The 14,153-nt window shown below is 44.4% G+C and overlaps 1 protein-coding gene across 4 annotated transcripts in view; it reads right to left on the bottom strand.

Moving 5' to 3' along the window:
- The window catches only part of DOCK4 (dedicator of cytokinesis 4), a 365,769-nt gene that overhangs the window by 92,768 nt on the left and 258,848 nt on the right, over positions 1–14,153 (bottom strand). For all 4 annotated transcript variants that reach the window (XM_081079735.1, XM_081079737.1, XM_081079736.1 and 1 more), the window contains exons 24-25: positions 2,868–2,995; positions 517–651 (exon numbers count right to left, since the gene is read on the bottom strand). In XM_081079735.1, coding sequence (XP_080935861.1) covers positions 517–651; positions 2,868–2,995 — 263 coding nt within the window. The remainder of the gene's footprint in view (positions 1–516; positions 652–2,867; positions 2,996–14,153) is intronic.

Below are 14,153 nucleotides of genomic sequence, written 5' to 3'. Positions count from 1 at the left end.
TTTTATATAAATCCTGTTATAGTAGACTCATAAAATAGTTGAGCTTGAAAGCACCTTAGAAATTACCAAGCCAAACCTTCCCATTTCATAATTGAAAAAATTGACAGTCACCCCCAACCCCCAAATTCAGATCCTTACTAGTCATAGAGAAAAATTCAGAATTAGAACTCAGGACCCTGACTCCTATTGCTCTATTTCACTGTTCTCACTTCCTCAAGCAATTCAATGGATGAAAACAGAATGAAAAGTTACCAGGATGACTGGGGATATAGATCACAGGACAACATGAGAGCTAATATAAAATCCACTCTCTGAAATTAAACGTGTCTTAATCTGAGATCTTTCCATAGAGAGATGCCCTCATCCTCGTTCCCGGCTAACGTGAAGGGAACTCTCTGTATCTGAGCTGCACACAGGTCACCCTCCCAAGGCCAGGTTTCCCACCCTCATAGTGACTAACGCTCTACCAAGCACCACTGTGCTCTGTCCTGCGCGCCATTTCCTTTATGATCTTACAGTGACGTCCTGGAACTGGAGCCGCATGGCAGAGCCGGACGGCTGAGGTCGACTGGTGACCTCCAGTATTGTCCTCAGCAAGATGTCGAGCAGACTGGCCACTATCACGTCTATTTCCTCCAACACGGATTTTTCCTTAGGAGAAAAAAAGAAAGTGTTCAGAAAGCCGTGCCTGCAGAGGCATATTAATCTCTCTGTAATGGAAAACGTACGTTTCCAAATGTAGGATCGAAGAGTCAGAGAATTCGAGAGCTTTGACAGACCTGGCCGTCACCTCGGTCACCCTAGTAAATGACCTTCTTTTACAGACAACAAAGGCATGAGAAGGGAACAGCTTACCCAAGAGTACCCAACCTAGCTGTGCACTGGGACACGAGATACAAGGAAAATGGTGGGGTGACATCCTGGGAAGCACCCCAGACAAATGCAGAGCACCAGCACTGACTAACGTGGCACGTGACCTTGGGCAAGTAAGTTTGCCCTTCAGGGCTGATTCCTCACTGAAAGGCCTCCTGGTTCTAAATGTCCATGATTTTAGGATCTCAGATTGTTCTTATCACATCACTTGAGTTGCAGAGGTCATGTCCCTAAGCTCTATTTTCAGAGCAAATGACTATTCCTATACAAATGATTTTTTTTAAAAAAAAGAATCCTACATGTAAAGGTCAACAAAACCATTCATTCTCGGTGAATACCATTAGCTACAGACTGGACCGCTGGCCACAGTGGGGACACTTTCCTAAAACAAAATGAACACTGTGCAAGCCCCCAGCGCTAGAGAGAGAAGCCTGGAATGCCATGCTGACTCTGTTCTCACACCGGCCAGAGATGGAACTCTGTACAAATGCTCTCTACCAAGGAGACAGACTTTGCAGAGAAAACGTTTGGAAAGTGGGAGTTTGAAAGAGCTTTTGGACTAGAATTTTATGACAAATTTCCTTACAGTTGTAAGAAAATTACCAAGGTTTCCTCCCCAGAGCAGTTTCTATCTACTCTGAATTCAGATTAAGTCCAAACATTGAATGCAACTTCCATATTGAAACAGAACAAATAAAATAAGTCGCTTCCACGACCACTGAGAGCTGTTTGCACTTTCCTGTAGTGACTACCTCACTTCACGTTTGGGTCATAGGATGCATACACATCCATCCGCCCTCCCATGCAGGTCTCTCTTCTTAGACGTTTGGACACAGAGCTTCTGGTCTTTTCTCTCAAGTGCTACGTCTGTTCCCAGAGTACTGGGGCCTTATCTCCACCTTCCGCTGCAGCCCCTGCAGAGCTCTTCAGATGGCAATCATCAAAATGACAAAAATGAAGAAACCATAGCACAGCAGTGACACAAAGGCAAAGAAACAGAGGTCTCAGCACTCGGGGCCCACCTCTGTTTTGCAGAAGCTGGGATGGGCAAGCATAACGCTGGATTAACAGCTGCAGACTGGCAGAGCTGGAGCGGGACATCCTTCACACGTGGCCTTCCCATCATACCCCAAGCCATTGATATGAACACTGGAGTTGTCCCCACTTACAAGCCAGCGTGTGGTTTTTCTCTGTTTGCGCCGCAGCCTCTAAACCAGGGGTGTCCAAACTTTTGTCAACATTTTTCACCAAGGGCCATATGCGGTAAAATACACAAATAGCCGGGCCACTCACTCGAGGTGAAGTACGTATTGCCTCCCCTGGTTTATTTAAGTAAACTAAATATATTTTTGGAATTTGCTGCGGGCCAATTAAAAATAGATTGAGGGCCGCAGTTGGCCAGCGGGCCGCAGTTTGGACACCCCTGCTCTAAGGCAATCGGATTGCCTCCAGAATCAGGAACTTGCCCAGAATTCCCAAAGCCATAGCACGTTAGTGACTGTTGTTGGGGCCAAAAAATGACCGTGGTGCAAGGTACCCCAGGCTCCCAGGGCTTTCCTCGGCTGTCAGAATCCCCACGGGACCGGGCCCAAGGGCCCAAGCTCTGACCATCGTCATCACGCAGCCTTTCACAGAGCAGCCCCCCAAAAACATCGCCCTGTAAGCAGTCATTTATTCTTGCTACAGAGCCTTCATCAGATCAAGATTAAAGACACATGTGGGAGGCTTTCAGCATTCTGAGTTTTCTAACTGGCGATTCAGTTCCCTCTTGAAGTACTAGTTTAGGAAACCCAGGTCATGTGGGGTTACAGCAACCCCACCAGGTTAAAAGACATTCCTTCAGAGGAAAAGCAAGAAGCCCAACAACCCAGCTGGAAATGAAAGTGAGCATCTCAGGGGGTGACCCTTCAGTGTGGTTTCCTGGAAGACATTAAACGTTTGGCTTCCGGAAGCCATTCGATGGGAGCTCCACGCAGCGACCTGCGTAGACTTACTGAGCTGTTTTTCTTGATGAGACAAAACACGTTGCTAAGGATCCGTGCACACATGACCAGGTCCTTCTGCTCCTGCAGGTGCATGTGAAGGTGGTGCAGCACGACAGGTAAGAGGATGTACCTGGAATCTGCAGGGAGAGGCAGCCTCAGTGGCACATCGGTCCAGCCCCGTGAACCTCCACCAAACCCCCAGCCCCCACTGCCACACAGACCGTTAACTTACTGACACATGCAGCTAAGAAGACACTCGTTCTACACAGGTGACACTGAAAACCAGTCGCTCCTTTCCCCAACCCAGGATTCCAGCCTCCTAGACCCTCTGAGTCTCTTATGGAAATCCTCTTTCTTGGTTGTTTTACCTCCAGACATCCAGAGGGCATGCTTCTCGTGCGACTTCCTGAGTTTTTACTGAGATAGACCATCTGCTGACTTCCCACTACAAACCAGATTTCGTTTATTTTACTCCCTTTGCTGCCCTCCTCCCCCCTAGCCTTTCTAGAGTTACATCGCAATTTCTTCCAAAATTACCCCCTTGGGTTTGTGGCCATTCTGATGTCCAGCCCTTCACGTATGGTTAGAGTTTTGTTTTCTCTCTGAAAGCTTTCAGGGATTCATTCCCGGTCATTCAAAATTTCGTGACTATGTGCCTTGTCTTGACCTTTCAATCTATAAATTCATGTCCGTCAGCTCTGGGAACTTGCCTGCAGTTGTTTCTGTGACTATTTCCTTTCCTTTTAGTTTCTTCTGTCCTGTGTCCAGAACTTTGACTCCAATCACGTCATGAATCTCTTAAACGATCTTCTACTTTTCTCAAATATATATTTTTAATCTTTTTGTCCAACTTTCTGGGCAACCTCCTTACTTTATCCTCCAAGCTTCCTAGGCAGTTTTCTTGTTTATGCTACCGTATATTTAATCTCCAAGAGTTCTCTCTCCCTTCCAAGGCCAGTGTCCTGGGCCTGTGACCTGTGCAGTCACACAGGCCACTCTGTGCAGAAGGGCCCGACTTGGTTTAATGCTCTGTTGCTGCCAACATGAAATTCATAATAATTTTCAGACGAGAGGTGTCGCTTTTTCATGACGTAGCCATTACTGTTTCTTTCTTTGAATGATCTCTTTTCCTACCTTCCCATTCTTATTTTATGGGCGCACTACCTGTCTCTCTGGGGAAATCAGAGGCTCTTTTCAGATGTGTTTGTTTTATTTTCTCATTGAATTATCTTTTTCTTTCAAGTTCTTCTTTGTTTGTTTGTTTCTTCATTGTGGCCTGTGCCTCTCCCATGAGAGGCTTTCTCTCCAGTATCTGGCCATCTTTCATTGTCTACTCACCTTTACAAGCGAGGCACTAAAATGCTGACTGCAAAGATAAAACAACTGCATGCCTAGGCAAGTGTCTGGGCCGGTGAAGCTCCACTGCAGGGATGAGAGGCACCCAGATGTATTACCTGAGGACCCCCAAATTTCAGAGTCAGATGTCCTCTCTCTGGAGGAAACTGCCAATCTCCTGTCTCGAGAGCACAAACCCACCATCGTTTAGTAACTTGAACAAGAAAGGAAATGGCTGGAGGGGCCTCTCTGTTTAATGGGGAGGCTGTGTTTATAAGGGGAAGCCTCACCCCTCCTTTAACAGGGTCTGATTCTCCTGCAAGCACGCATATCTCAGTTACTTTCCCCACAGAGTAAATGTCCCATTTTTTTCTGAAATAGAGGACGGGGTTGGAGCAGAGAGGGGTGGGGTGCTAACTATTCCTTCTAAAGCTCTTATAACCAACTTTCATATATCTAGCACCCTTACTCTTCAGAGATACCTGGTATTTTCCATTCCTGCTCCTTTCTGAGGCCGCCCTGAGTATCTGCGGTTCTGTGGTGTGAAGTAGTTGTCTCCTTGGCTCCAGCCCATCCCAACATGCCTGGCTTTCCAGACGTCTCTTGTCTGCCATCAGCTGTCACTCATCTTTGTACAAACTGTCCACCTGTCTTATGTGTTGCCATCTCCTCTCCCATTCTTCTACACTTGTGAGCTTACAAAACATTCCTGTACTGACGACAGGTGCAAAACCTTTTCCAAACTTTAGCACATCGATTCCAGCAACGCATAAATGTTCCTCCATGACCAGAAGAGTTGTATCCAAAAAGCAAGATTTAACATCTGCAAATCACGTTCGTATACTCTCCCCAGGGGAAGAGTTGCTTCTCATTATTCATGGTACTTAAGTTCTAAAAGGTTGCTGGGAACAATGAAAGGGTGACTGCTGAATCACTGCTCCTAGGGGAAATATATCCACCTGTCCATATCTCACATAGACTATAATCTTATATTCTAAAACAACCCATCCAGGGAGAGTCTACGTTCTCCACAAAAGAGAAAATGAGTTCAAATGCATTAAGTGAATTTCCCTAACAGGGGCCAGAGTTGGGGTTCATCAACTGGTCCCAGAGCTGGAGCTTCTGTCCCTGCACTGCGCTGCCTGGCACCCCCGGCCCGGTCACCTCTGTGTGAGGGCGTACATGAAGGTGGCAGAGGGCTGCCTCATCTGGCTCAGCTGGGAACGTGTACATCCCACAACTCACATTTTCTACCACTCTGAGCATGTCCATGAATGAACACAAAGTGCCACTAGTGTTAATTTTGGGGTTACAAATAAATTGCAGCGAGTAAGTGAATCCACGAATAATGCATTTTAACTATACATGTGTCAATAACTGGAAGTTCCTATCGATCCCTAATTTGTCATTAAGTATTTGAAATAGTAAGGTGACAAGTATTCTAAAAATCGACTCATGCAGTATATATTGCAATCTTTTGAAAAAGTACCAGTAATTTTGCTCTCTTGCCCTGCATGTTGATTGTACTATAGAATGTCAGGAGAACAAATTACTATCACATGCCCATAATGAACATATTACTTGTGGATGTGCCCTCTTGCGAATGGCCTACCCCCTCCCTGCTCTGCTTGGTTTTCTAAAAGATGTCATCTGTGCTACAATTCAGACGGCTTATTCTTGGTTTATAAAAATCCATGTGACTTATAGTTTGCATAAGTTATAATTCATTTGACTCATTTGAGAAAAATGGACAACCTAAATAACACTATAGCGATTAAAGAAATCGAACTTGTTAAAAACCTACAAGGAAAATTCCAGGCCCACATGTGAACAAGTTTACGTAAATCCTCCCAGTAAATAAAACAAACAGAGACTGCAACTAACTCATTTTATGAAGTAAGTATTACTGATGCCAAAATTAGCCAAAGACATTACAAGGTAAAAAAAAAAAAACCAAAAAACAAAACCTACAGACTGATCTCTCTCATCAACATAGATGCAAAAATCCTTATAAATTTTTACCAAAATCAATCTGGTCTGATACACATAAAACTATCACTAAATAGGGTTTATTCTGGGAATGTAAAGTTTAATATTTAAAAGTCAATCGATCAATGCAATTCGTGGTGTTAGCGGTTGATGTAAAAAAAATGTGCAAAATTCAGCATCCATTCATGACAAAAACTGTTAAGAAGCTAAGAAGAGAAGGTAATTTCCTTAAATTGATAAAGGGCATTAGCGAAATGTGTACCTTTACCTACAAAGTTGGACAATTAAGTTCACGAACTTGTTGTAAGGATATTACTAACCTTTTTGACATCAGAGGATTATTCATTATGAATTTGTACCAACTGGAAAAACACTTAACCAAGTTTACTATTTGGAGGTGCTGAAAAGGCTGCGTGAAAATGTTAGACGACCTGAACTTTTCGCCAACAATTCATGGCTCTTGCATCACGACAATGCACCAGCTCATACAGCACTGTCTGTGAGGGAGGTTTTAGCCAGTAAACAAATAACTGTCTTGGAACACCCTCCCTTCTCACCTGATCTGGCCCCCAATGACTACTTTCTTTACCCAAAGATAAAGGAAATACTGAAAGGAAGACATTTTGATGACATTCAGGACAACAAGGGTAATAGGATGACAGCTCTGATGGCCATTCTAGGAAGAGTTCCAAAATTGCTTTGAAGGGTGGACTAGGCTCTGACATCGGATCATAGCTTCCCAAGGGGAATACTTCGAAGGTGACCGTAGTGATATTCAGCAATGAGGTGTGTAGCATTTTTTCTAGGATGAGTTTGTGAACTTACTTGTCAGACCTTGTAACATAATGCTTACTAGTGAAAGATCGAATGCTTTCTCTGTAAGATAAAAAATAAAGCACGGATGGTCATTTTCTCCTGTTCAGCTCAACACTGTACTGGATTCCTAGCCTGGGTAATGAGGAACATCCACAGGTGAAAGAATATAGGCTTCTGTATCCTAATAAAAACCATAAGGAATGCAAACAAGTATTCACAACTGGGAAAGTGCCTTGATCGGTATTTGTCTGATTTCTGCCTTCTTGATTTCTGTTCAAAGTGAGGTTTGGCATCTCCTATTTCTTTTCATTCCTGCCACTGGGCTACCAATACAAGGATATCTGGCCTTAGGTTTACCATCAAAACAAACCACATAAGGCACAGGCATTCTTCCCCTCAAGAAAACAAAGAATATTAAAATCTGAGGTGGTAAAATAATTCATTGCAGGCTTCCTTTAAACAGGAAGGCTGCCTGAGGAACTTAAATACATCTTTATAAATTTATCAATGACTCGACAAGAAGAACCAAGAAGAAGAAATGGAAAGCTTACCCGACAGGAGTCACTGCCTAGTGACGCTTAATTAGAAAGGAGATAAAGCTTATCTGACATGTTCCTGCAGCCAGTGGGATCTGATTTCTAAAAATGCAATTTGCAACCAGCTGTTAAGAAAATCACTACCGCAAAACAGTAAATAAGGCAGACAAATAATTCGTGTGTGGTGAATATAAAAAGAACTATATGACTATCTGCAGGTTTTCCTTTTTCTCTACTCCCAGGGCAGTGTTAGCCAACGCAAGTTATAGAATCAGTGAGTAAAAGCCTAACACGCCGACTGGTTAAAATGCTAAGTCTTACCTTTAAAAGAAAACACCTGGACTCATCAAGAACCTCCAAATATAAAAGAAAACCCACAGTTGCGCACACACTGACTTCCCATGTGTTTCACAATGGAATCTGTGCTTGAAAGGGTCCCTGCACTCACATCTCAGACACAGCTCCCTGCATGCGTGCCTCGCTGAGTGTCTGAAGGAGTGACTCACATACACACGTTGTGGGGTAAGGCCAGCTCCCATCAGTAACTCCCTGTGGTTGTGGGCCTGGGAAGGAAGAGAACAGCTAAGAAACGCGAGATTTCCTCCTAGCGGTTAAGCAGTTTGAGGAAAGTCATCATCTTTGCTTCCTCTATTAACAAAGCTTTACCAGGATCCCTGAACTCAGCCTCTGTGTACAGGCAGCGAGAACTGTGAGTCTTGTGGTGGCATGCAGGGATGCCAGTCACTCTCCACAGACTGGGCCCAGAATGGGCTGGACATCCGGGGGACACCCAAGCAGCCTCAGGAGAGGGGGCAGAGGTCACACAGCTTTGCATGTAGCAGAGCAGCTGGCTGCTGAATCCTGTGGCAGAAAAGCTGAAGTCAGAGCGGCGTGGGGCCTATGGGTTCAAAGCCACCAGGAACTGAACTGCCATTGTCACAGATAGCAACAAAACCTGCAAACAAGCCTCTCAGACACTGGAGGACAGACAACACTCAGCGTGGAAAGGACTGTGAAGGATTCGGGGCTTCAATGTCAAGCAGACAACGTCGGGATCACAGAGGAAAACAACCGCAGAGGGCAAGGACCCCCTGTGTGCAGCTTACAGCTCTCAGCCCTTGGATGCCTCCACTAGGAAGTATCCGTCCCCAAGTGAAGTCAGAAGGAACGCAAATGGCCCACAACTAGGAAAGCAGTAGAGGTGTTGAGATGACATATGGCTGGCTGCCTACTCAGGTTTGGAGCTCCAAGGAGAGATGTGGCCAGAAATACATGGACCACCAATGGAAGTCAAGTGGGTGGGATGAACCCCAAGACTCACCGCGTTTCCTTACACACAGCGCCCCGTACCCTTCCCCAGGCACCACTACGGCCATATCATACCATGTCATAGTTACTTGCTTCAAGTCTGCTTTCATGCTGGACAACAAGCTGACGGAGGGCAGCGGCTGTATCTTTTCAATTTCCTACCATAGTTCTCACATAATCCCTAGAGTGGGGTCTGCCCACAGGAAACAGTTGTTGAATGAAGGAATAAAAGAAGGAGCTAAACCATGAGTTCCACTGGAGGGAGAGGCCACAGAAACAGGGCCTGACATTTCTGTGCTCAGGTCTGAACACAGCGCAAGTGGGAGGTGAGTGGGCCATTCGTCATCACAGTCCACTTCCCTTCCATCTGCTGGCAGTCGCCCTCGGCCACCCCGAGAACGCAGAGACTCCCAACACCAGATTTCGACACAAACCACGGCAGCTGCTCATGGCACTGGAAACAGGACACGCTTTCCGGCCCCACCTCCACCCCCCTAAAAATCTGTCCAAATGTGGACGAGTGACGTATAAGAAAAGAAAAGATACAGTCTCACCCTTCCCCCAGAATGGGCTTGCTCATGCCAATCAATTTGGGAAAGTTCAGAGTCAAGGTCAGCGGACAGAGTTGAAATAGGGTTTTGAGTGGCCCCAAATACGTCGGATCCTATTTCTTTTCAAAAACCGCAGATCAAACATAGGGTCAACTATGATTTGGGGGATGCATATTTTTCATCTTAAATTCTATGTTCAGAGGTGACACACTGGCTTAAAGGCCTAATTTAGTTTTTGTCTCTTCTGGGGAAAGATGGAAAATTATTGTCCACAGAAGCCGATTTCCAAGTACTTCTTTAAGAACTGCACTTTAACATGGTTTTAGCTAATATATACCGTAAAAAAAAAAAATCACTATGTGGGCAAATCTTTAATAAAAGCCAAGAATAGAACCAAAGCACTGTGAAAACTATTCAATTTTCAGCAAATGCTTTCAGAGCTCCCTGATGGCGGAGGACACCTAGAAAGGCCTTCACTCCTGAGTTTTTCCACTTTGGGAAAGGGGGGCTGATGGGAACACAGCTCGGGACAGACAGGAGAAGAAGGGATGAAGGCATCCAGCTGGAATATGAATATGCATGATTTTTAACCAAAGGCTTTCTTGAGGTCTCAGATAATTTTTTAAAGTTTTTTTTTTCAATAACCAACATGAAATCTACATTTTAAAAAACTAAGGTTTTTATACTTTTCCCAATGGTCCTGGATTATCATTCTGATTCAAGAAAAGACAATCCCCTTGGAATGCAACTCAGTAGCCTTTATAAGGCTACTAACTCTATGCAAGCTCTGGCTAGCAGAACAGTTTTAAACAAATGGCGTTTTCAAATGTGAAATAAATGTAATCACTTGCAATGCAAGAAAAGTCAATACTAAACTACACTTCAACTACAGTTTTAAGAAATAAAAGCAATTAGGCACCTATCCACTGCAGTGGGATTTTATTCTTAAAGTTGTCAAATTGATAGGTAAATCATCAAACATCCTTCCTCTATATTATGGCCTAAAATGGGGAGGCGCAAAGCATTAATTCCCAGAATATACTTTGAAAATAGTCTAGCAGTCCATCTTCCTCCCTCCGGCCCTTTCCTTTGAATTTCAGCCTTGTATGAAATCCACAGAAGGGCTAATGGGGACTGGAGAGTTTCTGGCAAAGAGGGAAAAAATTACATTTGGCGACTTTCTGAAGAAATCCCTATCCTAAAATACCTTTCCTGGCCTCCAGGAAATAGATCTGTGGGGAGAAAAGGAAACATGATTTGTTCAATTTTTAGACCTTATATAAGTCTGCCTGGACCACAGATGATTTCGGCATTGAATACCAATCTACTTAGATTCCAATTCTTAGCCATGTCCTTTAGTTAAATGCCCTTAACTCTGACCTTGGGGGCACGACCATGGGGCTTGATTCAGTCCTCCCACCTGGCTATGGAATGGCTCAGCCCTCAGCTGCCCAGTGACCCTAACTCAACCTGGTTTGAATCTTCTATGAGTCCTTTCATTCCCTTCTTTGGTGTGGACCTTAGTACGTGCTCTTCTTTTCATCTTCTCTGTGTATTAATTTCTAATCTAAGCTCATTCTGCAGTCTTCTGTAGCCATGTTTGTGCCTTTGCATGCTGCCTCCACTTTCTTCTCCTTGGGATTTGTGATGGTCAGTTTTGTGTGTCAACTTGACTGGGCTATGGGGTGCCCAGATATTTGGTTAACGTGATTCTGGGGTGTCTGTGAGGGTGCTTCTGGGTGAGATGCACATTGAATCATAGCCAGAGTAGAGCGATGGCCCTCCTGGTGTGGTGGGCCTCATCCCATGCATGGGAGGCCGGAACCAAAGGCGGAGGAAGGGGGCGTTGCTCTCTGCCTGTGGGTCGTTGGTCTTCTGCCTCTGCACAGCGCTGGCTTTCCAGTCTCCAGCCTGATGACTGCAGATCTTGGGGCTTCTCAGCTTCCATAACGACATGAACCAATGCCTTCAAACCAGTCTCTCTCTCTCTCATTACACACACACACACACACACACACACCCTACTGGGTCTGTTTTTTGTTTTGTTTTGTTTTGTTTTTTTTGGAGAACCATGACCAATACAGTATTATAGCACAAAGGCAACTTTTGGAACTTTCTATCCTTCCGGGGGGTTGGAGGTGGGAGAGTGGGTGTGGTGGTGGAGGGGTACTGTAACATCTAATCTCTTTTTCTCCAAAATGTTTTGAAATTTATTTTCTTAACGTATGGGCCAGCTGTAGTCGGTACTCTTTCTCTGGCTAAGAGAAACCCCAGAAAATGTGGTCACTTTCTCAGACTCTTCTCATTCGGCCTCAGTAACCAGTTTTCTTTGCTGATCAGAATTAAGCTCAGAGGAGCAACTGTCTTGAGAACATTCTTTATGTTCTGAGAAATGGAACCATTACTAAGGCAGGTCAAGAATTAGGTGCTTCGTCTTTTGCAGACTGCGTATCCAGTTGACATCCTTACCTCTACTTTATCTTATCCAGTTTTATACTTATCATTTACATCAAGAAAATGCTATCTGTAACTTCGATCCACCTGGCCAAGATGTGTGTAGTCACACAACTGTAGTACTCTTACGTCTCATTTCTTTTACTTTCAATAAATAAATAAAATCCATTGATTTCTAAGTGTCTTTCTCCTTCATATATGGAGCTAAAGCATCAAACTGTTTTTGAATCTCACGGTTTCACTTATATGTGGTAGACAGAATGTAAAGACGTCCATGTCTTAATTCCCAGGACCCGTGAATATGTTATGGCAAAAAGGAGTTTGCAGAAGTGATTCAATTGAAGATTTTTGAGATGGGGAGATTATCCTGGATTATCGGGGTGGGTCCAATATAAACACAGAGTCCTTTAAAGTGAAAGAAGGGTCCTTCTACAAGTCAGAGGCAGAGAGAGATTTGAAGGTGCTAGGCTGCTGGCTTTGTAAAATGAGGAAGCGCCCACAAGCCCAGGCTGCAGGTGCCTCTAGAAGCTGTAAAAGCAAGAAAATAGCTTGTCCCCTGGATATCCCAGAAAGGAATGCGGCTCTGCTGACAGCCGACTTCAGCCAAGGGAGAAGCATCTTGAACCTCTGCCCGAAGGAACTGTAAAATACGACGTGTGTGCCCAGTACACTGCCACTGGACCCTCTTTCCCCATGATTCTTTGCGTCCCCACGGTGCCCCAAGCTAGTTTTACACTCTCCCTCCCCTCCCCCCTCCAGTTAGACACAACCCACCCACTCTTGGGAGATGTACCCCGGGGTCGTTGGGAGTCCACTGCAGTCCAAGGCCTCCTATCCTGTTCTTTGACACCATCGATGGACCCTACCAAGTGCATGGCACATCTTCTCTTCCTCCCTACATCTTACCTTTTAACTGGACCGCTGTGCTCCAGCATCGAGGCTCCAGGTCCAGTTTCCAATTCAGAATTTCAGAGTTACTAGAATCACTTGTCAGGCTTCCCTAAACTATTGTGTGGTCCCACGTGATTTCATGAGAGCACAGTCTAAACCTTGGAAGGCTCGCAGGGATGCTTACTGTTTTTCTCCAGGAAGATCACCCCCTTCCTGATGTGCTCCGTCATTTATATATGACAGACTCTGTTTTCATCGATGGTGAGTCACTCACCAGCAAGCCAAGCCTCGTCCTTCGCGGACAGTGACGGAAGTCCTTATGCTTATTAGCACTGACATGGGCCTCTAAGTGTTCCCTTGGCTGGGAGCTGCTTTGGCTTGTCCATGATCATCACAGGGCATGCCCCACATACATGAGAGGCACGTTTCCCCTTCTCTTCCTCTTTCTCCGTGTCACAGAGTCACAGCCACCAACCTCCCACGCCTGGCTGAGCCTCTCCTCGAGGCCTCAGCACAGACTCTCCAGGGTCCATATTCCCTGGGTCTCTTAAAGCCTTCTACATCCACCCCCATAAAAAGAAAAAAAATCTCACCACCTTCCACAAAGACCCAATATCTTTCGTTCTAGGTTATAGGAGCTTCTTCCCCTCCCTACCTTAGTCCTGATTTCTCTACCACTTACTGAGTGTCCGTAAAGAACAAGGCACCGAGTCCACAGACAGAACACATCTCCCAAGGGCGTGTAATGAACACGACCATCCCCACCTCCCGAAACAAGGTCCTTAAATTTGAAAACAGTTTTTATTATGTGTTGCACCTGTGCCGTCAGGCTTCAACTGAGGAAGAAATACGGCAAAAATCACCAATTCCTCTGAGACAGAGATAAACTTTTCTCCACCTGGCAAAAGCAGAATTAGTACTCTAGTCAAACTGAGGTGCCACGTCAGGCTGAGTGTCTAAAACGTTTTACAGTAAAAGAATGCAAAAAAATGAAAAAAGCTTTGTTCACTAAATTTGAAAGCCCATTTCAAAAATGTTATACCCCCATACGCATTCATGTGGAAAGATAATTCTCAACAGAATAATTTTTTTTTTAATTTAGTAATATGGACAGAAACTTCTTAAACTTTATAACGAGGTTATATTTTATCTCAGGAAAAACTAGAAGAAAACAAGAGGCAATGTGATGTAATGACCTATGACAAAATCAATTTTGTAACTGCTAAATTAGTAACTTGCTATTAAGATAAAATAAAAAAAAGACAATACATCAAAACTTCCACCCAGTTTTGGAGTACAAATTAAAGGAAAACTTTTAAGAGACAAACAAACAAGGATCAAATTGGGTCCCTGAAAGCATCTCTGAAAGAAAATTTTAAATGTTGTTGAGCATAAAAAAACAGAAATGAAATCTC

The sequence above is a fragment of the Rhinolophus hipposideros genome (assembly GCF_964194185.1).
Source record: "Rhinolophus hipposideros genome assembly, chromosome: 18".
Lineage (NCBI taxonomy): Eukaryota > Metazoa > Chordata > Mammalia > Chiroptera > Rhinolophidae > Rhinolophus > Rhinolophus hipposideros.
This window is presented reverse-complemented; position numbering and strand designations above follow the sequence as displayed.